The 24393-nt window shown below is 55.4% G+C and overlaps 8 protein-coding genes across 8 annotated transcripts; 3 read left to right on the top strand and 5 right to left on the bottom strand.

Moving 5' to 3' along the window:
• Nucleotides 1–139: 139 nt before the first annotated feature.
• Nucleotides 140–1871, bottom strand: CCMA1212_000340 (E3 ubiquitin-protein ligase dbl4; the record flags this gene model as incomplete). Its single annotated transcript, XM_073697812.1, has 3 exons — nt 140–201; nt 261–1697; nt 1781–1871. 3 exons carry the CDS (start codon nt 1869–1871, stop codon nt 140–142), a joined length of 1590 nt encoding a protein of 529 aa, XP_073563553.1.
• Nucleotides 1872–3154: 1283 nt separating this feature from the next.
• Nucleotides 3155–3933, bottom strand: CCMA1212_000341 (Peroxiredoxin-5; the record flags this gene model as incomplete). The annotated part of the gene is made up of 4 exons (XM_073697813.1): nt 3155–3183; nt 3274–3442; nt 3499–3544; nt 3623–3933. The coding sequence occupies 4 exons, from the start codon at nt 3931–3933 to the stop codon at nt 3155–3157; spliced, it is 555 nt and encodes a 184-aa protein (XP_073563552.1).
• Nucleotides 3934–6094: 2161 nt separating this feature from the next.
• CCMA1212_000342 (uncharacterized protein) lies at nt 6095–6589 on the bottom strand (the record flags this gene model as incomplete). The annotated part of the gene is made up of 1 exon (XM_073697814.1): nt 6095–6589. The coding sequence occupies one exon, from the start codon at nt 6587–6589 to the stop codon at nt 6095–6097; it is 495 nt and encodes a 164-aa protein (XP_073563551.1).
• A 2907-nt stretch (nt 6590–9496) lies between these two features.
• CCMA1212_000344 (GTPase-activating protein) lies at nt 9497–12110 on the top strand (the record flags this gene model as incomplete). The annotated part of the gene is made up of 5 exons (XM_073697815.1): nt 9497–9689; nt 9767–9900; nt 9965–10210; nt 10289–11882; nt 11950–12110. 5 exons carry the CDS (start codon nt 9497–9499, stop codon nt 12108–12110), a joined length of 2328 nt encoding a protein of 775 aa, XP_073563557.1.
• An 895-nt stretch (nt 12111–13005) lies between these two features.
• On the bottom strand, nt 13006–15674 carry CCMA1212_000345 (uncharacterized protein; the record flags this gene model as incomplete). The annotated part of the gene is made up of 3 exons (XM_073697816.1): nt 13006–13413; nt 13484–13966; nt 14031–15674. The coding sequence occupies 3 exons, from the start codon at nt 15672–15674 to the stop codon at nt 13006–13008; spliced, it is 2535 nt and encodes an 844-aa protein (XP_073563556.1).
• A 1331-nt stretch (nt 15675–17005) lies between these two features.
• On the bottom strand, nt 17006–18028 carry CCMA1212_000346 (Histone chaperone ASF1; the record flags this gene model as incomplete). Its single annotated transcript, XM_073697817.1, has 4 exons — nt 17006–17375; nt 17448–17756; nt 17815–17854; nt 17920–18028. The coding sequence occupies 4 exons, from the start codon at nt 18026–18028 to the stop codon at nt 17006–17008; spliced, it is 828 nt and encodes a 275-aa protein (XP_073563555.1).
• Nucleotides 18029–19351: 1323 nt separating this feature from the next.
• CCMA1212_000347 (mRNA 3'-end-processing protein RNA14) lies at nt 19352–22524 on the top strand (the record flags this gene model as incomplete). The annotated part of the gene is made up of 4 exons (XM_073697818.1): nt 19352–19975; nt 20043–20474; nt 20538–21549; nt 21611–22524. The coding sequence occupies 4 exons, from the start codon at nt 19352–19354 to the stop codon at nt 22522–22524; spliced, it is 2982 nt and encodes a 993-aa protein (XP_073563554.1).
• Nucleotides 22525–23798: 1274 nt separating this feature from the next.
• Nucleotides 23799–24227, top strand: CCMA1212_000348 (uncharacterized protein; the record flags this gene model as incomplete). The annotated part of the gene is made up of 1 exon (XM_073697819.1): nt 23799–24227. The coding sequence occupies one exon, from the start codon at nt 23799–23801 to the stop codon at nt 24225–24227; it is 429 nt and encodes a 142-aa protein (XP_073563548.1).
• Between the last annotated feature and the right edge of the window lie 166 nt (nt 24228–24393).

The following is a 24393-nucleotide window of genomic DNA, read 5'->3' on the forward strand; positions in this document are numbered from 1 at the left end:
TGCCTCTGATAAGAGGCAAGAAGGACTCCCGAAGGCGAGTAGTTGTCCGCTCCAAGATGGACATGACGACGGAATGTGCCAGCACCTATCGCAGGCCACATATTGTCAGACCTCATCAGCCAGGGCCGTCGCATTGGTTTCAACGTTTGTTGAGCAGCACAGTTGACCCGGTCATAAGGTCGGCATTAAACGTCCATTTGGCTATATGCTTTGGTCAGTGGAAAATCGCAAAATCAAGGGATGCGAAGATGCTGTCTTACACTTTGCAAGGTTCTCGGCAGTGTCCTCGAGCAAGATGACGCGTCTTTTGTTACAGTAAGACGTCTTATCCATGATATCGACCTTGAGCTTGGGGTCGGCCAGCTCCTGGATGGGCTTCTCGAACATCTCAGACAGATTCTCGACGGCCATTTCGAGATCTTTCTGGTTGTCCTCAAAGATCTCCGTCAGGTTGTTCTTGGCGAGGTAGAAAGCGAAGGCGTAGGTCCATTTGAGAGTCTGCCTGCATGTCTGGAGCGCCTGAGAGGCCGAGTTAAGATACTGCACTTCGATCCAAGACATGCCCGACGTGGTCTGAAGCTGCACCATCTTCTTCTCCGTCTTCTGCGCAATGTCCTTGTCGAGCTTTGCGGACTGCTCGTGGTTGGCGTAGCGGTTGTAGTAATGCAAGTAGCGCTCGAGAGACGTGCGAGACTTGGTCTGCGCATCTCTGGCTTCGGCTCCGCTCTTCTCCTCGTACCGGTTGCAGTTGTACCAGCTCGTGCCGTGCTCGGACCAGAGACCCATGCACATCCAGCAGAACTCATACTTGCACTTGCGGCAGGTCATGTGGTTGCATCCACCGTTCTTCTCGATCGTCGAGCTGCACTTGGGACACTCCTTTGTGTGCGCCGAGATCCAGTTGGCCGTCTCTGAGTCGTCGGCACACTTCTTGAGCCATCGCTTCACCAAATCGCAGGGCGCTGGCTGGTGGTCGGGATTCGGGCACCCGAAGCAGAACCTGTAGCCGCAGAGGCATTCGACGGTGGGGACAATCTTGTCCAAGTCCTTCTTTTTCACACCGCATTCAATGGCGTTGGGGCAATCCGGGGCTGGGCACCACTTGAAGGTGTCCTTGTCTTCCACGTATGTGCGGTTAAGCAGTTCGTGGTAGCGGTCCGTCAGCTCGGGCGTAACCAGGAGGTCCAGAGACCGCGCATCCAGAATGCGACCACATCCGTCGGAGGGGCACTGAATTCTAGCAGACTCCCCTTCGTCCTGGATCTTCTGGGTGAGGTAGTGTCGGTAGCAGTCGACGCAGTAGCGGTGCCCGCACTTCATGGCAAAGGTCTGGAGGCCCTCCTCGTCCTCGCAGCAGATGTCGCAGACAAAACCGGGAACTGCCTGTAACTTTGGCTGCGAGGCAGAGTTACTGCTCAACCCGGCGGCTTCGAGGACCTTCTCCGGCCGGTCCATGTAGTCTTCCAGTAATCGCTCCTTGTTCCATCGGAAGTGGCGCAACAATATAGCGGCATCTTCCTTGCTCATGTCAAGGATCATGTTCACGTCACTCATCATGTCCTCTTGCTGGCGCCGTATGTCGGTAGGCTCGTAGACTTTGAAGGATACCGCGTGAGCGGCAACCTTCTTCTTGTCCATGTCTTTCGCCGACAGGCCAAAATCGGGGTCCGGCTCGTCGAAGTCATCCTCGTCAAAGTCTACATCACCAAGAGCATGGATTAGTAAGGCTGACAGGCAGGTACCCGAGAGGGCCGGTCAAGGGACGGCAGACAGGACTCACCTTCAGCGCCAGAGACTTCGTCTCCGCTGTCATCGGGCATGATCTCGTCCCCACTGGACATGGGAGACATGTACTCTTCCTCGGAGTCCATTTCTCTGGAGGTGACGGGGGTGGGAGGTGCGGCAGGGACACCAGCTGAGGCGACGATCCTCTTTTGGGGAGGATTCTCGGTGTGGTCGGAGGAGATCGTCGCCTCGGCAGCCTTTCGCTTTCTTGTTGTGGGAGGAATCGTGACGGTGGGTTGCCGGGAGAAGCAGGAAGCCTGCCAGTCGAAGACGCGGGGGCTGCAGGAGAAACGGCGATGGCGGCACGCTGCAAGAGGGGCCCCGATGACGATGCTCCCGTCGTCTCAGGCGCAGGGACACGATAGGGCCGGAAAGGGAGAGCAGCAGTTTGCTGGTACAAGGCGGGTGCTGCTTTGGGCAGACAAGGCAAATACTGTACAACTAGGATTGTGAATGAGAGGAGAGAGGCTCCAAGGCAGATGCAGACAGTCCTTGGTCAAGTGGTTCAGGCCATGACAGTACAATGGGACAAGGTGAAGAAAGTCGAGTTGGGCTGGTTGAGGCGTGAACGACGGATAAGGCGCCGGCGTTTCCTCGGCAATGCTGACTCAGGCAGGCACCTGGCCAGGCAGCGGGTCATTGTCAGGTGGCCAACAACCTGCAGACAATGACTGATTAATACCTATTGATGCCTAGGGGCGAGGGAAGAGATATTTCTGGAAGCGAGCAGATTGGCCCATTACGGACATTTTGCCTTTTCTCATGTCGAGGCTTGACATGCACATAATGGTCGCAAAATGTAACAGAGCTGATGACGTACCTATTATCAGTATCTACCTAGGTTACCTACTAAGTATTACACCTACTAAGTATTACCTACTAACTTACGAGTAGGAGGTTTACCTTATGCGGAAGAGCAGTTGGCTAAACTCCATATCAGAGCGACGACATACACATTCCACCCCAGGTGCCCAGGTATAGCTTCCTCTAATAACTGACAAGACACTGTTCGATAAGTGCATGACTTCCTGTTGAGATTGTTCAATTCTTCTCGTTCTATCACATTTCTTCGTCGTCATGTCTAGAGGTGCTTCAGAAAGCCCAGGGTAGGGCGACGAGGAGCCGATGCACAAAACGCGGACAAGGTCCATAGAATCGGCAGGCTTCAGAGCACCAGGTAGCATATCGTGTATTGAGGCTCAACAACCTGGCTGTCGGTGCGCAGCGTGAGTTCGCCATGGCCTACTAAGTACATACTGATGTGTGTTCATGTATGGAATAAGCACCGTCTTTGAACTCGCTATGGCCAATTGCCCCGTGCTTTTGCAAGTAAGCTACCTGGCCTCATCTCGCCCTCTGATCCTGCCCCTTAGATGAGGACCTTGTCGGCCATTGACACTGGATACACGTAGTCAGAGTCCGCTTCGCCAAATGCCAATGTTTGAAGGTGGAAGAATTGAATAGTTGGAGAAGGTTGGGTAAACTCACCGGCAGTGCCCGTGTTGTCTGGCTCAACATAGGCGGCAGCGACCTTGCCATCCTTGACCTTGAGGGCATAGCGCTTGCTTCGGATGCCTCCAAAGAGAGCAGCAGCGTCGTCGAACCCCAGCTCAAGAGCCTTTGTGAATCCAGCAGTGGGGTCGGCAACAAATCGAATCTGTAGATTGTCAACACGGTGAGTTGGCTGTGGTGTGCACTGGCGTATGGACTCACTCCTGACTCTTCGGTGGGATCCAGCTGGTCTGCCCAAGCCTTCATGCTGTAGTGCCATTCATACGGATCAGTATTCCCTTCTTTCCCAGTCTCCAAATCCAAAGGGGACACGCGATTCAATTACACAAAGGGGTCGTTGACCGCGACGACAAAGACCTGGCCAGCCGACTTGATGTCCGGGTGGTTGATGTACGATGGGATGTGCGTGGCGGAGCAGGTGCCGGAGAAGGCCGCGGGGACGCCGACAATGTATCCGTCGCCCTTCTTGAACTCGTCGGCCAGGTTGACCTTTGTGGCGGCCGACTTCTCGAACAGCTCGAAGTTGGGGATTTCGTCGCCGACCTTGACCAGGACGCGGGGCGTCGAGTGGAAGCCACGCGCAACGGCGGCGGGGCGGGCCAGGGCAAGGCGACGGAGAGGCAGACGGAAGGCCATTGCTGCTGTGGTTTAAACTTTGGCGGGCAGGTACTGTACTTGCACGTTATGTCAGGCCGGGGCGAGGGAGGAAAAGGTCGAATGATGCCGGTGAAGGTGCGGTTCCAGAACGAAGCCACGAAGCTGCTGCCTGATACAGATTGGAGGAAGAGCTTGAGCGTTGTTGGAGTGGCGTCATTGAGTTCACTGGTCCGGTACAGTCAGCCATGCCCCTCGGCTTAGCCAACCGGCCCCGCCCAAGCTTGAGCAAGATGCACGAACTGATTATTGCAAGCAATGCAGGGAGCCACCCTATAACAGTTCAAATCAAGAGGCTCTGTAATTGGGACGGAGCAGCTGCAGGATCAGATATGCCTTTTTTTTTTTTTTTTTTTTTTTTTTTTTTTTTTTTTTTTTTTTTTTTTTTTTTTTTTTTTTTTTTTTTTTTTTTTTTTTTTTTTTTTATTAACGGGCAGCGTAGGATGGTGCTACGGCCTCGAAGTCATTAATCATCTTGAATCGATCCAACACATCTGTCTCTGTATGCGCGGGCTCGTCCACCAGCGTTGCATGTTTGTCCAGCCACCCACAGGCTTCACCAACATCAATTAACCGTCACTCTGTGCCATCGTGATTCCGCAATGAGACTATTGTTTCTGTCATTAGTGACATTGGCAAGACAGTTGGCTTATAGCTCAGTTTTTTGACGTCTCGCGTAGCAAGCAATGTGTGATTACCTGTGATACGAGCTCACAAAAAGTCTAATGTGCATCCTAGTACATGTAGGTACCTACCAATATCTGCATACCTACCTTATGCTACAGGGGACTCTACCCTGGCATCATGATGCGGCCGTTTGTCATTGAGAACTAATATACTTTGTATGTGTCATGGTATTTCAGATCTGGTAGAATCCGAGCGCACTCAAGATATTAACTCGGGATAGAAGAACATACTCACTTCCGCGATAGAGTTCCCCAACCCCAGACTTTCTCGCTCCAGACAAACCACCATCAGCTGGTGGCGTTACGAGCAAATCGTCGGCAAATAGGAGTCTCTCTCTCTGACGTAGCAGCCCAGCAGAGGACCTCACTCGGCAGCCAGCAGATCACAGGGGGGAGGGGAGGGAAAGCTCGGGCGATGCAGAGGGACGTGCTCCATGATGGTATGTCGGGGGTATGGCTTCCTGCCGCTCTGGGAACACGGCGAGATTGAAGGACTGCAAGGAGAAGGGTCGCATCAATCACCAGCAGTCGGGCAGCGCGCATGAGAGATATCCAACGTGATTGCAGTTGTGATACAGGAGCATGTGCTTTGCAGAAACGTAGCATTGAAACTGTCTTGCTGTTTGGCGCTGTTGTTGCTGAAGATGTTCTGAGCAGCAAAACACCAGGCCCATGCTTGTTGTTGGGCCGGGGGCCAACAGGCGTGGGGGTTCACAGTTGTGAATGTGTAGAACGTGTGGGTGGTCAGAGGCACCATTTCTCTTACGGAGCAGCTGCTGAATCACCGCGAAGCGGGCATCTCTAGTACGTAGTATGTGCTCTATACCGTAGTTCCAGGAGAATTAATAGGAAGGCGTCCCTTGTAGGCCTGGGTTTGATGCTATCGCGCGGCCCCGTGTCAAGACGGGCTCTCAAGCTCCCTTCAGGTTTGCCTCTGTCGGGAATTATGTCGACCCTGGCAACTCCGTATCCCGTTCCTGGCCCTATTCCGCATCTGGCCCTAGCTGCGCAGCATTTTGGCTAGCATCAAATTCCTCTCACTTTTGGCCATTCAACCAGGGCAGCCCAGCGACTGGTCATGGGACCCCTCGACGAGAGCGGACAGTTTTCGAATGGGCTCTTTCGTCTTCCTGCGCAGGCAGGCAGGGAGGGCTGAGGCCACGAGCTATTAGCTGGCCGGACTGGCGCTCATCATTTCCAGGACGGCCCTGTATACCCAAATCTGCTAGGCGCATACGGTACATAGACGCCGCATTTCACAGTACCTTGAAGTTGAGTCCATACAAGTCCGTAAGGCACTGGTAGACTCGCAAGGGGGGCCTCAGAGTTTCGCGTTCGAACCCGTACTCAGCAACTCTGCACGGTGATCCCCCATCGCACGACGTTGAGTCTCGCCGAAGGGGGGGCGATGCCGCGCCGACCCAGCAATTGTATCGTTTTGTGTTGTGTTCTCCTAGTCACTCATATTTCTTGATCCTCCACCCAGCGCGCCGTTCGCAGCAGATGGGCAAAATCATCGGGTCCCGCAACGCTCCACCTGCCCCTGGCGCCTCGCCCTTGCGACTCCAGACGAGTGACAGGCATGAAATGGTGCGTTTCAGCGCCCTCAGCGTGTGCTGATATGCTGATACACTTCTGAGGGCGTTGCGTGGAGTTCCTGCGACGGAGTACGAGGTACATGTACAGGCCGGTACCTGAACCTCTGACCAGGACAGGCCAGATGTCGAGTGCCTGCGCGAGTAGAGGTACAGGGAGGAGTTCGCTCGCCATCTCTGGTGTCGTCGGTGGCAAATGTCCGTCCGGACACCAGTGCTCACGGAGAACCAGACGTCATTCCAGGTGTCCTCTGACCGCAATTGGTTGACGGACTTGCCTCCCTTGTAGTAGACGGGTACAGGAACAGATGAAGTTGCGTATCCGAGACGCGACATCGATGGTTTCAAGCTGGGCATTGGCGTTGTGATGCGAGAAGCAGAGAGGATTCTCGACCCAGCCAGTTGCCTCTGAGTTCAATGCAAAGCACTGTGCCAGGCTGGTTCTTCTCGATCCCCGTCGATCGAGGAGCCAAGCCTCGTTTGTTTGCCTGCTTGCTCGCTTATTGCTGCCGTATCGTACTTTGCACATGCGAGGATGTACAAGTACTGGCACCGGGCGATATCATGGGGGCCATGCTGGCATGGGCACCTCTACCTAGTAGTTGCATGAGGTTGGTTGAGCCTTTATCCGGTGGTCAGAGTTGGCCAAGACGTTGAGGGTATCATCGCTCAATGCCGGCACACAAGCATGTACTGATGGTCTGACGGTCTGTCAGAGGTAGGTTGGCAGACGGACCGCACGAAGGCAATGAGACATGCTCAACTGCGTCCCTGAATACCGTCACCTTCAGCGGGCACAGTGCTGCGGGCCTGCAAGCGCAACCAAAATGCAGTCAAGGATCTCATGTCCTGCGTCGCGAGTAGTCGCGGGTACCGGTTGGTGGCTCGGCGCTACGCACACACAGTACACACAGTACATACACGCAGCGTTACCCCGCCGCCCCTCTGGATTGCACCTTGGATCAGCACCTTACTCGCGCTGCTTGCAATCAAATGATGTGCCCTTTGCTGGGGGCTAGCGGCTTTGTTGGAGGCAGGGCTAGGCGGAACTATCTTTCTCGTGTCTGGGACGGGATGACGAGGGGTTCGAGACGAGCAAGACGAAGAGGAAGACGAAGAGTCAGGAAGAGAGAGAGAGAGCGAGCGAGGGAGAGTCATACCTCTGTGATGGAAACGAAGCCACTGACTTGTTGGTACCCACCGAGAACAGCACCCTGAGGTCCATCCCGAGTCGGTACCTGGAAAGCACAGGCTCGGAGTACCGTCGTGTGTCCTGATACACCCTCCTCTCCCGCGAGTTAAATTGATGGCACCGTCAAGTCACATCATTCGCTGCGGCCTGCATGTTGCTGCACAAGGCCTTGGCTTCTTCAACGGCGCGGTTGTCCAATGCCCGTCGAGTGCTGCGCTGTGATGGGCAGCTAGGGCGTGCATGCGGCGGACGTTGAAGATGGCTGCATGCATGTGACGATAGGTGCGGCATTGTTGACGAGAGTGGAAGAGGGAGAAGAGAGAGAGAGAGAAAACATTGGAAGAAATGTTGCAACTTTCATTCAAGTGAACTCCAGGTACCTTGGTACTCGTACCTGCTGGTGCAAGTACACCCAGAGTACAGGGACTTTGCCATGTTGCGCATCAACTTGTCCGCTAGCGATGGTGGGCACACACTCACACTCACGCTCACGCTCGCGCTCCCACTGGCTGCACGCGCCATTGAATACCCCTGGCCGCTGCCCTGACAAGTGCGCAGCCTTTTCCGATAGACGGGCGGGTACTCCGGCCTGTCCCTGAACAAGGGCCTGGCAGCGCTACCCCAGACCACTGCAGGGCCGTCGTACGGCAGTCTGGCGCCTGTCCGGATGCGGCCGCGCTACCAGAGCGGCCAGGTACCTGAGCCCACCGCGCAACGTGGGTGGCGCTGCATGTATTCCGCTGCAGTATCAAGTTCAAGTTTCGTGCTGGCTCATTTCGTCGTCTGCCTCTTGTCGCGCTTTGCACATCGCTTCCCAGTCTAGCCTGTTCGGACCGGCCGTGTGTGTGTGTGTGTGTGTGCCTGGATGGTCCCAGCCAGTTTTTGTGATGGATTTTTTTTCCATCTTCAATCATAGCCTCAGGTACCTTGGTAGTACAGTTACCTCATCTACGAGCGCAGGCTCCTCCTGTGAGTGGCCGCGCCGTCTGCAATCTGCAACCCCTGGAACCGGCGTGCTTCCCCTCTCAAACCTCCCCCAAACAAGGCGCGCTGCTCCAGTTTTATTCCTGCTGTTGCATGTCCTTGTCCTCAACCTGGAACTCGATACGACTCCAAACCATCGCCAGCCGTCGCAGCCACAAACTCTGTCGCTGCCGTGCCTCGTGTCTCTGCCGCAACTCAACGCACCTCGACTCTGGTCCTGTGTGCCGCCCGCTCGCATTGGCCCAGCGCTCGACACCGCCCGGCCTCAGCGACCTGTCCAGCCTTCCGTCCACTCTCGCGCGTCCGCCGTCTGTCCGTCTGTCGAACCGAAATTTGGCTGTGTGTCTGTCGCTCGGCTAGCGACGCTGCCCTGACTGGACGCTCTTCGCCCTCTCACCACCAGCTTCTCGTCACCGGCGCGACAACCTTCTACAGTATCCCGGACGGATCCTTTCTCTTACTCTTTCTCTCCCGCCCTTTTGGCCCTCTACACGTGTGCTGTTGCCGTTCACTGCGGCCCTTGGATGCAAGCACAGGCGTAATCTCGAGTCTTCTCTTTGTTTTACTCTCACCTGATTGCGCTTGACATTGACAGGACTCTCGGCACTGCTGGGCTGGAAGCGGTTTTTGGCATCAACAATCCTCTGCGCTTCCGCTGCCCTGGCCTTTCGCCGACCTGCACGGGATAACCTCGATCGAACCGTTACACCATCGCCAAATCGCTTGTGAAGCTCTCCCGAAGCCGACGCAAATTGTACCACAAGCCTGCCTCTAGCGACTGCCCATTTATTTTCCTCTCTCGTCTCTCTCATCTTTCTTCTCCTTGTTTGCCGACAACCGTTTCTTCTGACCATCGCGCTCCTTCTCTCGCTTCACTCTCCGCCCCGACGACGTGAAACTATATGAACTAGAGCTCACATCACTCTGGGACGACTTTCGATTGGAACAGCATTTGGCCAGGTGATGAGCTTTGTCGCTTAGCTCCGCCTTTTTTCTCTCTCCCATTGTCGACGAAATCCGAGGTTCTGGGGCGACAAGGCCCGACCCTCCCCTCTGTCGCACAGCGCCAAATACCCATAATGCCTGTCATGCTCCATACCCCCTCGAGAGCCTCCACAGCGTCAACCTCTTCCTTTCAACAACTGTCGCGACAGAACACCATGTCGACCTACGATGGCTCGCGCTCTGCGCGCCAGTCGAAGCGGTACTCCATGTCCGCGCTGTACATGTCCATGTCAGCAAACGAGGGAGAGATGCAAATTGAAGACGATCTCGCTAAAGGTAACTGATGCAGCAAACCAAGCTGGCGTCCTTTCACCCCCTTGGAACGCACCACGGCTGACTCTCCCAACCTACAGCCCAGAAAGCCCTACGAGATCTCAAATCCAAAATCTCCTCACAGTCAAAGAAGAACTTTGTTCTCGAAAAGGACGTTCGCTATCTTGATTCGCGAATTGCGCTGCTCATCCAGAATCGCATGGCGCTGGAAGAAGTACGTAGAAAAACGCGGTGTGATGCTGCGCGGGCTGATGGACGCCTTGCTAACGCTCTCGCAGCAAAATGAAGTAGCCAGCCACCTCGATGACTCCGAAATGGAGCAGGGCGTCTTCCCCAACGACGACAAGACCCAGAAATACGGAAACCTCTTGTTCCTTTTACAATCCGAGCCTAGGCACATTGCCCACCTGTGTCGGCTCGTTTCCATGTCGGAAATCGACTCACTTCTGCAGACAGTCATGTTCACAATCTACGGAAATCAGTACGAGAGCCGAGAAGAGCACCTGCTCCTCACCATGTTTCAGGTACGTTGCAGTCAAGAAGCCAGATGCGATGCCATGGCTTCCTCCGGCTAACGGCGCCCCCCCTTTTGTCTCCTTTAGTCCGTTCTCACCTATCAATTCGACAACACTCCCGACTATTCCTCGCTGCTCCGAGCCAATACGCCCGTTTCTCGCATGATGACGACCTACACGCGAAGAGGCCCCGGTCAAAGCTTCCTGAAGATTGCCCTGGCCGATAGAATCAACAGCTTGATCGAATTGCGCGACCTGGACCTAGAGATCAACCCCCTCAAGGTGTATGAGCGCATGGTTGAGCAGATTGAAGAAGATACCGGCACGCTGCCGCCGAACCTGCCAAAGGGCATCACTGCCGAGCAGGCGGCCGAAAACCCCCAGGTCCAGGCCATCATCGAGCCGCGATTGACGATGCTCATCGAGATCGCCAATGGATTCTTGTCCACAATCATCGACGGCCTGGAGGAGGCTCCCTACGGTATCCGCTGGATTTGCAAACAGATCAGGAGCTTGACCAAGCGCAAGTATCCCGATGCTAACGACCAGATTATCTGCACCTTGATTGGTGGATTCTTCTTCCTGCGCTTCATCAACCCGGCCATTGTGACGCCCAAGTCGTACATGCTTATTGACGGAACGCCCGCCGAGCGACCTCGCAGAACCCTCACCCTCATTGCCAAGATGCTGCAGAACTTGGCGAACAAGCCGTCTTACTCAAAGGAGCCCTACATGGCCAAGCTTCAGCCCTTTATTCAGCAGAACAAGGACCGGATCAACAAGTTCATGCTCGACCTGTGCGAGGTTGGCGACTTTTACGAAAGCTTGGAAATGGACAATTACGTCGCGCTGTCGAAGAAGGACCTCGAGCTCGAGATTACGCTCAACGAAATCTACGCGATGCACGCACTGATTGAGAAGCATCGCGGCGAGCTGTGTAAAGATGAGACATCGCACTTGTCCATCATCGTGTCCGAGCTGGCGGCGGCCCCTCCCCAGGTGCCTCGCAAGGAGAACCGAGTCATCAACCTTCCCTTGTTTAGCAGATGGGAGACTGCGATTGACGACTTGACCGCGGCACTGGATATTACACAGGAGGAAGTGTTCTTTATGGAAGCCAAGTCCATCTTTGTGCAGATCATGCGAACCATCCCTCAGAACAGTGCGGTCTCGAAGCGACCGCTGCGGCTCGAGCGCGTCGCCGACGCAGCTGCCACGAGCCGCAACGACGCCGTCATGGTGCGCAAGGGCATCCGTGCCATGGAGCTCCTGTCTCAGTTGCAGGAGCTCGGTGTGATCGACAAGGCCGACCAGTTCGATCTGCTGAGGGACGAAGTCGAACAAGAGTTGCAGCACCTGGGATCGCTGAAGGATGGCGTTATTGCCGAGACGGAGAAGCTCGAAGAAGTCTTCAAGACCATTCGGGACCACAACGCGTACCTGGTCGGCCAGCTGGACACCTACAAGAGCTACCTCCACAATGTGCGGTCACAAAGCGAAGGCACCAAACGAAAACAGCAGAAACAGCAGGTTCTCGGGCCCTACAAGTTTACGCACCAGCAGCTGGAGAAGGAGGGCGTAATACAGAAGAGCAATGTCCCGGATAACAGACGGGCCAACATCTACTTCAACTTTACCAGCCCCTTGCCGGGCACTTTTGTCATTTCCCTGCATTACAAGGGTGAGTTTATCTTTCCCTCTCTTTTCTCCCCATCGATCTGTTCATCACGCGCTAACAATATGCAAAGGCCGGAACCGGGGGTTGCTGGAACTCGACCTCAAGCTTGACGACCTGCTCGAGATGCAAAAGGACAACCAGGACGAACTGGACCTGGAATACGTTCAATTCAATGTTCCCAAAGTTCTTGCACTGCTCAACAAGAGATTTGCTCGGAAGAAGGGGTGGTGATGCAACCATGTCGTTCGACCATGACACAGCCGCCATCATCTCGCCGCCTTATTGAGCGCATACCTTGTTCAGCACAGCCACGACTCTATGCGAAAAGGGGATGGAAGGGGGTAAAAGGAGGGCGTTTTGGAGCATTACGGAAGCTTTATTTCCCTTGTTGAAAGGTCGCCAACTAGTAACTGCGGCCTCTTTGTGTACGCTCCTAGTTTTGTTTCGTTTTGCGTTTTTCTTGATTCAGTTTTTGCCACGGTTTCACTCTTCAAGCGGGTGGACGGCCTGTAACGATGCTGACTTTTTCTTTTCATCTTTTTTATATACCTTGGTAATGATGGGAAGGAGAGACGCCGTTATCATGTCATTTCCCCAAACAGGCTGGTCCTTGATTTGGGGAGGAAGAATCTCTTTATGCGAATGAATTGTTCGTGGCTTTCACCATGTTCCCGTTTTGCCCTTTTCCTCTTTACGTTTTCTTTTTTCCTTTCATCTTCCTGGCTGTTGTTGATAATGACTACATCGGTAATGCAATACGCTATTGGCTGCGTCTGGTTATTCCTGTACTTTTATACGTTGTTGTTATTTCTTAGTATCGCTATGGGAATGAAACGATGCGCCGTAAGGCATAGTTTATGACACGTCAAGTCGTTCTTTCCGTAGGGTACCTATGTTGTCTGCAAGGTGCTGTAAGGTATGTGACGTCCGCCTAATGCTATGCTGCTGAATACCATTAAGACATGCTTGCTGAGATACACAAAAGGTCCGTCTAGCTCTTCGTCTCTGTTTCTCAGGAGTCCTGTCCTTGCAGTTGGTACGATTCTAGTAAGGTAAGTAACCGACGTGCGACATGAAGGAGTTGAAACCAAGAAGACAAACCCAAAAAACCGCGATGACTCTCTCTCTACACTCTCCCCGACTCACTCTCCTCCCCACGAACCCTCCTCCTCAACCAACCCCAAGGCCGCCTCCACGAGCCACCACCAGTCCCACCACCAGCACCGCTCCCGCCCCGTCGCCTTAGCACGAGCCTCCTCTTGCGGCCCTTGGGCGACGAAGGCGCGGAAACGGACCGGCTATCTTGCGCGGCGGAATCGGGTTCGCGGCATTGAAGGAGGAGGAGGCGGAGGAGATGGGCCGGGAGGAGGGCCAGGGCTTTCGCGGTGCGGTGGAGGGCCTGGATGGTCTGGATGAAGGGCCGGGTTTGGATGAGGTAGAGGAGGATCATGAAGGGGACGCAGACGAGGACGAGGGTGAGCGGGAAGCGCCAGTCCGTCACGGGAATTGTGAATTCCGTGATGCCGAAGACGGACTGTGGTGAATTTCCTTGTCAGTTGCTCTAGGCTCTGGAACGATTGCCATCGAGAAGTCGTTTGACTTACGGTTACAAACGTCAGGGGCAGGAATAACATGCTAATCATGGTCAAGACGCGAATATTGTCCCCCTGATCGATGGCCCTCCTGCTCTCCTTGATGGAGCTCCCGCTAAACAGCTGGTCGCGCAGGTTCTCAATCTCCTTGCGCGTGCGCTCGTTGCGCTTGAGCACCTCGCCCAGATCGCTCACGACCTTGTCGAGCTCCCTGCGCAGGACGGCCATTCTAGCAGCGTAGTCGGCTGCTGCTGCCGCCTCCTCTGCGGACTGCGGCGACGAAGGGGAAGAAGAAGGGTAAGGCCAGAGGAGGGGGTGCGCGCCGGCCCAGACGTCGTCGGTGAAGGTGTCGACGTAGGCGGCGATCATGGCCTTGATGCCCGTATTGATGACGGCGAGGGTGTTGTAGGCCCAGAAGTAGCGGCGGATGTAGGTGAAGTGCTTGTCTTCGAAGAGGAGCTTGTCGCGGAGGTGGTGGTTGAACATGAACTCGGTCTGTTAGGCGAGGGGCGGTCAGTTACTGAGAATAAGGGGGGAAAAAAAAAGGGGGAATACGTACAGGGGGCGTGATGAGCTTGGTGATTCTCTCGTGCAGAATCTGATTCCTCTTGCCCGCGTCACGATACTCTGCAATGAGCAGCTCCAGAAATGCATACGGCCCGCTGCAGAAGCTCTTGAGCTGAAAGTCGTCGCCCCTGACCGTGTGCTCGTCGTCGGGGAAGCTCTGGATGCTGAGCAGCTGCCAGGGCCCAAACGTGTCGAACAAGAACCCTTCCTTGGCGCGCTCCCTCCTCGGCCGCATCTTGAGCGCCTTGGTGGGCTCGCCGCCGAGCGAGAGCGCCAGGACGGAGCCGCACTCGGCGATGTCGATGTGGTCGTCGAGGCGCTTGTCCGTGGGGCGCTTCTCGTACAGCTGCCAGGGCGCGGGTTCGAGGCCCTGGCCGAGGAGGGTGTAGTACTTGAAGACGAAGAAGAAGGACCGCTGGCGGAGGTGGGCGAAGGAGGAGACGGGCGGCGCGATGCCGTCTGGGGAGGGTATCGTGGGGGAGGACGGGTAGGCTGGGGATGAAGGGGCTCGTTCGTAGGCGCGGTGCATGAAGGCGTGGGTGCGGCCGCGGTTGGGCGTGTCGGAGAGGAGGTGGTGGAGGAGCTCTGTCATGTCGAAGTGAGGCGACATGGTGAGGTGGAGGGCAGCGAGCATGAGAGGCGTTGGTTCCTGGACGATGCTAGATGTAGAGAGAGGTTTGGCTTCATGAGCATACGGGTCGAGTTCAGGTGAAGGGATAGTGGCACACAGGGGACAAAGGGACGAAGCATACGTGATACGGCCAACGGCTTTGCCGCTCATGTTGACGTCCTTGATGGCCTCCCACACCGTCGGAGCGTCAACAATGCCATCGGGCGGCTCTAGCGATTCTTCACCCCAGTATCTCACAAACCCTTGTTCATCAACATGAGCACGGGTATTCACATTCATCTTGACTGCTTTCCCATCCTCGCCAACCTCGTACACCTCAAACGTCGAGTTGCCAAAGCGCTCGTCCTCAGCAGCGGCAACATCGCGAAACGCCTGCGCCGAGTCGATATCCCACGGCGGCAGCAGCGGCTCGTCCTCGTCGACTAGCAGGCTTGAGAAGTCGGAACAAAAGTCCGAGTCGCGCAGGTGGCGGAAGAGCATGTCGTCCGAGAAGCTCATCGGGGTGATGGCCTGGTGGACGTGCGAAGCTGAGACGGCGGCGGCAGCAGCAGCAGCAACAGCAGCGGCGGCGGCGGTGTCAGCGTGTGCATGGCGAGAGCCGCCGCCGTGGACGGAGGAGGACTGCTCCAGTAGGGGGATGAAGGGGATCTCGTCGTCCGGAACGGCATAGCTGCCGCTGCCCTGGAGGTTTGGTGTCAGGGGGAGGAATTTGGGGGACGGAGAGCACGATGGGCGGTCGTGCGTGTCGGGCGTGTCGCGGCGAAGACGAGGCAAGACATGCTTGATGCTGTTGGCATCGCTGGTGAAGGTGAAGGCGCGCAAGGGAGGCGTTGCGAGGCCCTGGACGGTGGCGCGGCCGCCGTCGATTGTTGTCTCTCGCTCTCGCCTGTAGAGGTTGAGGACGTCGTGGAAGCTGTGGAGGCCGCGGAGGTATTGCTCGTGGTGGTGCTCGATGGATCTGGCGAGCTCTTCGAGGCTGAGGGTGGTGCGCGGTTGCACGGCCATTGTGCTGCGAGTTGGGGGGAGACGAGGGGATGTGGTCGTAGTAGAGCTAGATGTTAACTAACAAGACATTCTACAACATGGCAAAACGATCAAGCAAGAGTTTCATCACACAACTCATCGCATCTCCGGCGCAGTCTGGGGTACATATACTCTGCATCCCACACACACAGAGATACACCACTTGAGGCGCTCCGATCTACACATCTTGGCTTCACCAGGTTCGGCTGCCTCCCCCCTACCGAACCCAAGACGACGCATCCCGGAACCTCAAAGCCATGCAGCTAGACAGCACAAACCCCCATTGTCAAACAAAGCCCGTGCTGCTACCTGGCATCGTGGAGGTTGCACACGCAACACACGAGCGATATGAGATCTGATGGGCATCGAAAACGCCGCACCACGTGCAGCAGCTGCATAGGTAGGTAGGTAGCTGTTCCTGTCTATACAATGACGAACACATGACAAGCATCGGGGAACGGGGCCGATGTGTCCTTTCTCTCTTTTGCTTCTTGTTTCGCTTGACCGAGGGAACACCATTTCGCTCCATCATTCCCCGGTTGTCCGTCATAGCCCCGTGCGAAAGGGGAGAAGCGAGGGGGAGGGCATAGACGTGCGTTAGCTCGGTGTCTGGGTGTGGTAAGGAGTCGTTTGCCGTCAATTGTTCTGGAAAATAAGAATGAGGCGAGGAGAGAGAGTGAGGCTGAGCTGTGATGGGGGGCGGGTTGGTGCGGCTGGAGGCGGCCGGAGCCGCGGATGCCAGCGAAGAGGTTGCGATCCCTCAAGCGTCTCGAGGGTTGGTGGTTCCATGGATCCTCCTACCTATACTGCCTAAGCTCACATGTAGGCCGCATCTCCATGTGCGGAGAGTCCAAAAGTGAGCTCCGCCTCCGCTGCGAATGACGCACATCAACCGACCCTGGATCTCAGCTCGTGGGATGGTGCCGAGGCAGTGCCTCATAGAGCGGCAGGACTCGGAGATGGACAGTTTAGGCAGACCTCGCTTCCCTGTGATAAGGCTCGACATATTGCCGCGTATGATGCTCGTTAGTCAAATTCATTATCCATTAACCAACACCGCGGCGGGTATCTTATATCCGTCATATACTAGTATTTTTCCTGCCATAAGAGAGCAAGGGTAAGATATCACCAATTACACCGAACCGCCTATATCCTCCAGCCCGCCTGTCCGCGTCGCCCGCCGAAACCGGTGCCATCCCATCGCGTTTTCGTTAAACCGTCACCCGGCTGGATGGTGCAGCACATGAGGCAAATGTTCAGCGCCAAAGCACCCCAGGGGGGGAAACATGATTCAGGTTGAGACTTGGCGCCAATCAAGACATGACCGTCACGGGCTTGTGGGCAGCGTGCTTGTCGGCATCGTCGACCTCCATAGCGTCGTCATCGCCCTCCGCCTCGCCCTCGCCCTCCTCCTCCTCCTCCAGCTCATCCTCACTCTCGCCCTCAATGTCGACGCTACCGTCCTCCGACATCTCCTCTTCCTCGTGGTCGTGATCCTGTCCGTCCTGGTGCTCGCTCTCAACACCAGCCATTTCCGAATCCTCGCCCTTCTCCTTGGCGGCAGCTACTTCTTCGGCAGCCTCCTCCTCGGCCTCGTCAGCGCCGTATTCTTCCTCGTCCGCAACCAGGTCGGCCTCGGGCTGCTCAGGAGGGTACTCGGGGGGTGCAGAGGCCTCGGAATCCCTGAATTGGTCGCAAGATTAGAATTCGTCCTGGGAGGCATGATGAGGGAAACAGCAAATGCTCAATACTCACCATTTGATGGCGAAACGGGTCACACGAGGCTTCTCAGCGAGGACGTTGCGTTTCACTCGCTCAATGATGGGCTTCGTCGGGGGCTCAGCATTGAGCTCCTCAGAATCGTACTCATTGTTGACGTAGTATCCAACTCGCACGAACTCGCGTCCGTCGTAGGCGCAAGTCAGGAGCACGACTGTGACGCCCAGAATGTCGGCGTCGGGGATGCGAGCGGTGTTGGGAGCCTCAGCTTCGAAGAGGAACTTGTTGACTCCCACGGGGATGGGGCCGACGAGAAGGGAGTCCAATTCCTGGTCATACTGGTCCCTGCGGTGGGTTAGAGATAAAAACACGACACGATGCCCAACGAGGTCGGCCGACTTACGAGGTAGCAGATCCGACATAGGTCAGCTTCCATTCGAGATCTGTGCGTTGTCAGTTAGGCTACCGCATCCCAACACGTCCGAAGGCTTCAAAGCGACCAACGCACCCTTCTCGAGCGGCTCGAGGCACTCGAATGTGATCTCAAACTCGTACTTGTCGGTGAACTTGGCGGGGTTGTTGACCACCTTGACCCCGAGAAGTGACACGACAGACATGGTGCAGAGTGTTTACGAAGGACGACGGGAGAAGAAGGACCGAGTCGTGCGAATATGCTTGCGAGGAAGACTCCCTTGCAAACACGCAGCGTAGGTAGAGAGGATTGCGCGAGGAGATCCAATCGTTGAGGCGGTATCGAGGCTACTAATAGCAAAAACAGTTGGAGGGGCAAACAAACACGCTCGGTAGCGGCTTGTACGATTTTCTTTAGCTGCGAGATGGAGGGTGCGGTGCAACTGCAGATGCAAAGGAACGAGCAACTCGCTGGCTGTTGTGCAGAGAAGGGACACGACGCGGCTGCACTTTGAGGGAGTGAGGAAGGGAAGAAGGGAAAAAAAAAAAAAAAAAACAAGTTGAGAGCGTAGAGAGGCTGCACGAACAACGAGGTTGAAACAACGTGGTGGCGGCTGGCGACGCGACCGTAGCGCTGCGCGTTAAGTGGTCTCCAGGTTGTGGCGCCTGTGATTTCAGTGGCAGCGGCTGGGCTGGGGGGGGGAAGAGATTCCGCTGCCAATGGGCGTGGTGGTGCCGATGTGTGGGCAAGCCAGTAGAGGTACGGCTGCGGTACTTGGCAGCCTTGAGTGGAGGGCACTGGTACTTGGGAAACAGGGGCTCTAGCGGATAAGCTGCTGGCCAACAGGTGACCATGCCGGCGGATCAAGTACCGCGAAGTATTCAAACCCAAGCCACTCAAGCCACCTCGTGCTTGTACCGGCGCTCTCTCTCCAGCCTGGTCAACGTGCAGCCTTTCCCCAATTGGGAGCTTTGGGCGACTCTATTTTTCAGAGCTCCAAACTCTGACCTCGTCATCGCATCATCTCGCCCAGACACGCTCTCGGTAGGCGCTTCCGAATCTTGACCCAGGCATCGCCGCTCTGCCCTGCTGCAGCTGGACGGAGGCTTTCTTCGTAACGCATCGACATACAATTGCCGCCATTTCGAGCAAGGCGCTGCGGCCCCCGCCTCGACCTCGACGCTGACCAACGGCGACGCGATTTACCGGTCGGCAATCGGTTTTGCATCTATCACCAGATCGTGGATTGGATTGGCATTGCGCGACTTGGTAAGAGTCTCTGATGGCCATGATTTACAGTAGCTTGAAGCTGATTCTAATGCGAAGTCAGCAATCTTCTCACAGTCGATCGATCCGAGACCGCCGCGGCACTTTGGCATCTCTGCCGAGCAAGAGCCCATCGAAGTTTGTCCTACCCTTTGTGTCAGCCATTGACGCACCTCCATCGTCGAAACAGGTCTGCCGCCCAATAGACCTCCACAGGCGTCACTGTGGTGTTCCAAGTTGAATATACAGAAAGCCCCTCAAGATGGCTTCCGAAGAAACTTCGTGGGGCAATGAAGGATTTGCGGCCGCGGAAGGCGATCATACTCAGCATAGCGACGAACAAGTTGATAACTTTGCTCAAGACTCCCATGTATCAGGTGAATCAGCGGATAATGGAACCGAGGATGGAGGGGATTATGATCCCGAATATGTCCCCGTTGAATCAGTTCTCCCAGACCCTCCAGTCCCTGAAAAAGCCGCCTCCGCTGTCCCTTCGCAACGCCCTCCATCCTCCAAGCCAAAAATGTCGGGCGGCTTCTTAGTGGAAGCCTCCGACGACGAAGACGAAGACGAAGAGGAAGGAGGCAATGCAGCAGGCTCTGGCCAGCGCGAGCCCTCGGCATCGCAGAGCCAAGCTGGTCAGCCCACCGAGATCAAGATGGCAATTGCTCCAGTCCCTCCTGTTTCCACCAATGTTCCTTCCAACGTGACTGCAACACCAGTGGCTAGCCTTGATCCGGTAGCGTTGCTCGAGGCTCGCATTAAGGAGGATCCTCGAGGGGACATGGATGCGTGGCTGAATCTCATTGCCGACCATAGGCGCAACAGCAGGTTGGACGACCTTCGCAAGGTTTACAACCGGTTCCTGGAGGTCTTTCCCCAATCGGTGAGTCAACGCTGCTTCCGCCCGGGCTGCTTGCGTCCTGTTGTTGTGCGCGACTGACTATGGATAGGCCGATATATGGGTGGAATGGATCGAAATGGAACTCGGCATGGACAATTTCGTCGACGCTGAACAGCTCTTCGGGCGATGCTTGATGTCGGTCCCCAACGTCAAGCTCTGGACCGTCTACCTCAACTACATCCGCCGGCGAAACGATCTCAACAATGACCCGACCGGCCAAGCCAGGAGAACCGTCACGCAATCGTATGAGTTTGTCATCGATAACATTGGCGTGGATCGGGACTCGGGCAACATCTGGCAGGACTACATCCAGTTCATCAAGAGTGGCCCTGGCCAAATCGGGGGCACCGGCTGGCAAGACCAGCAAAAGATGGACCAGCTGCGCAAAGCCTATCACCGCGCCATCACCGTTCCCATGTCAGCGGTGAACAATCTTTGGAAGGAGTACGATCAGTTTGAGATGGGGCTCAACAAGGTGACGGTGCGTCTCTGGCTTCTTTCCCTCTTGTTTCTCATGGTGTCCTAGTGCTAATCTCGCCAGTAGGGACGCAAGTTCATCCAAGAGCGATCTCCCGGATACATGTCTGCCAAGAGCGGTAATATTGCCTTGGATAACATTACCCGAGACTTGAAGCGCACAAACCTCCCCCGACTGCCGCCGGCTCCAGGATTCGAAGGAGACCAGGAGTTTCGTCACCAGGTGTCCCTGTGGAAGAAATGGATCGAGTGGGAGAAGGAAGATCCGCTGGTGCTCAAGGCAGATGAGCCAAAAGTATTCGCACAGCGGGTCCTGTACTGCTACAAGCAGGCCCTCATGGCTCTGCGCTTCTGGCCGGAACTCTGGGTTGATGCAGCCGAATGGTGCCTTCAGAGCGACATTGCCGAGGTTGACAAGGAAATGGGCGTCGAGTTTCTGATTCAAGGAATCGCCGCCAACCCAGAGAGCGTTTTGCTTGCTCTGAAGCACGCAGACCATATCGAGGCCACTTCGCCGCTCAGGGAGGGAGACAGAGCTGAATATGCCAAGGCCGTGAGGAAACCTTTCGACGATGTCCTGAACAGGCTGTATGCGTTGGGAGACAAGGCAAAGGAGCGAGAGAAGCTGGAAATCTCCACTTTGAAGCAAGCCGCGGCTCAGGAGGCTCCCTTGCAGCAGTCCATTGAGCCAAACTACGACGACGACTACGAAGAAGGAATCTCGAAGAAGGCTTCTGTCGAGGAGCGCATCGCTGCTATCCAAAAGGGCTACGCTGCCGAGACCAACATACTTTCTCGCACGATTTCGTATGTGTGGATTGCCATGGCCAGGGCGATTCGCCGCATTCAAGGCAAAGGCAACCAGACAGATGGTGGGTTGCGCAAAGTCTTTACCGATGCTCGGCAAAAGGGGCGTCTCACCAGCGACGTGTATGTTGCCGTTGCCTTGCTGGAATCTGTTGTGTACAAGGATCCAGTCGGCGCCAAGATCTTTGAACGTGGAGCCCGCCTCTTCCCGAACGACGAAGGCTTCATCGTTGAGTATCTGAAGTTTTTGCACTCCAAGGATGATACAACGAGTGAGTCTTGTCCCCCCCCCCCTTATTCGTATCTTTTCAGATAGAACACGGTCACTAACAGACGCCTATCCAGATGCTCGGGTGGTTTTCGAGACTTGTGTTAACCGCCTTGTCGCCAATCCAGAGACACTCCACAAAGCCAAACCTCTGTACTCGTACTTCCACAAGTATGAGTCCCAATACGGCGAACTATCCCAGATCCACAAACTCGAGGCGAGGATGGCAGAGCTGTTCCCTGAAGACCCAAAGCTCAAATACTTTGCGGCTCGCTACTCGTCTGACAAGTTTGATCCGATTGCCGCCCCCGTGATTATTTCGAAAGCTGCGCAAATGCGGCCCAAGCTTGCTGCTCCCCTCATCGAACAACCTGCATCATCCCGCAACAGTTTCCCCCCACAGAGAGAGCAGAGCCCCCGACCCCAGTACGTCAGAGCCACTGCGTCTCCGAAACGGCCTCTTGGGCCGGATGACGAAGAGCTCAACCCCCCAAAGAGGCTCGCCAGAGGCGCCTCTCCGCTCAAAGGGGCTGCTGGCCGACGACTTGACCAGCAACGCCGCAATCAATCATCAGCCCTCCATCGAGACATCACATTCCTCCTGGGTATCCTGCCTCCCGCCCACACATACGACTCGCAGCGCCTGAACGCGGCTGGCATGGTCGCACTCCTCCGGGACACGCCGCTTCCTGATTACGCTACCTGGAAGGCACAGACTGGAGGGCAGTACCGGTTTACCGCCCCCGTCCATGGTCGACAAACATCGGGGGACTTTTCCAGGCCTATCAGTCCATATGGACGAATTGCCCCTGCTTCTAACGTCTACAGACAGTCGCCTCTCCGAACAGAAGCTGGAAATGCGTTCCCCACGGCCCCATACGGAGGGACTGATGCGAATGCAGCTCCAACCCAATGGCCGCCAGCGCCAACGGGATATAACGCGCCGGCTTCTGGCCAATATGGAGGATACCGATTTTAGCATGGGAAAGGTTCGGAAGGCTGTGCAACGGTTGACTTTGCCGTCTTTCGCAAATTTGGACAACTACCACTAGAATGAGCGAGGGATGGGAAGCTATGGCTTGATGGATAGTAGATGGCGGTAAATGCTTGCTGTTCTTGATGCATTCCGAGGGCGTTTGGTAGGAAATAGGAACGTTGGACAGTTTTGCCTATTCACATTAGATATCACGGGCAAATATGTGTTTGCATCTTTTTATGAGATTGCAAGTCTTTGGGTTGTTGGTTTGCAGGGCCAGCTGACGATAGGATACAGTATGAATATTATTTGTGCCCGACAACAAGCATGCGATCTCGTCTCATGGGAGTAGATGCAATCACAATGCCATTAGGATATGGGTGCTTGAATATGTATGCTGCCAAGCTTGGAGCTACGGGAGTCTGCAAACCGCCGTCTCTTTTCCTTGACACAAATGCGGAACTTGCCATAAGGCATTCACAGGGGCAAGCAAGCAAGCAAGCTGTTATATAAAATCGACAGGTCAGTGACGGCTATTCCACCGAGCCGCAATTATCTTGTTGACCTCGCTCCCAAGAACCGCCTGCTGCATCACAGCCATGCATACCGAGCTCTGATACACGGATCGTGTCTTGCCATCACAGTTCCAATTCCATTTATAGAGGCCGTATGTCCAGGCGCAAGACATATCAAGGCCAAATAGGTACTTTGATTTAGATGCATTCACATCTGCTCCTGGGAGCTTGCTCAGAGACCAGAGTAGTAGTACAGCTCTGTTCCTTTGATTGCTCCGCGTAAGGTCAGCTCGCACTTGGTGATCTGATAACTGCCAGTCAAGACTCGCTCCGCCAGCGATATCCGCATGTTTCCCTTCGCCTTGGTGAAAGCAAAGGGAGAGGCCGCATTGAACTTGGCTTGACTTCTTCACGAAGCCTTGCTTGAGTAGATAGGTAAGGTAGTAGGTAGCTCTTGAAACTACCTTGTCAACCGCTTGCCCGGTCCTTTCACCTTGCATGGATCGATACTCCCAACAGTTTGAGATCAAGCCTCTGGCCCATCAAGCTGCTTCTGTCCGAATTTATTCACTCAGTCAGGCTGGCAGCAGCACGAAGCCGCTTTGCAGCTACAGCAAAGCATCTGGATGCGCCCAACCGCAGTCATCTGCACCAAAAGGGCGGTGTCGTGGCAGAAATCAATGACACCATACACGTATCGAGACAAGACTCCCTACTACCTAGATACTTTCCTCTCTCCTAATACTACTAAGATACTACTACATGATTTTTGCTTCTCACACGGCCACATCGCGCAACTTGTCCTCCATTGCACAAGTTGAGGGCCCGCCGAGCTGCGTGGCGGCGTCTGCTTGCTTCACTCCTCCGCAGCTCGCAGATGCTTCCTTCCGCCAGCTGCTGCACAGACCGACAGACACCGCCCGCGTCGCTGCTCTTCACCGTGATGCAGCAGTAACTGCTGCTTTTGATCTGACAGTGTTTGGCAGCTGTTGCCCACGTGCTCTGCATCACGGATCTCTCCTCCTCTGCCAGCTGCCTGAGGCCACCTGCGCCTATATAACGGCTTCCCTTCCTCCTCTTCCTCCTCTCTTCTTTCTTTCCTCTTCCACCACACACACGCAGCCTCCCTGCACCGCACGCCCTCTTCTCTCTGCTTGGGAGAGCTTCCTCTTCAACTTCTTCTGGCCTTGAGCACTTCCTTGTGCCGCGCCTGCGGAGGCTTTCTCGATCGTCAACTTCGGTGAGTGGCCTTCATTGATTTCTACCCCTTCTACAACTCCTCGCCTCTGCTTTCGACGCCTTCAGCACCTCAGTCTACATTCTAGCAGACTCCTACAGCATCTCCTCCTTCAATTCC

Source organism: Trichoderma ghanense, assembly GCF_004382785.1.
Source record: "Trichoderma ghanense strain CCMA-1212 chromosome Unknown scaffold_0, whole genome shotgun sequence".
NCBI classification, from domain to species: domain Eukaryota; kingdom Fungi; phylum Ascomycota; class Sordariomycetes; order Hypocreales; family Hypocreaceae; genus Trichoderma; species Trichoderma ghanense.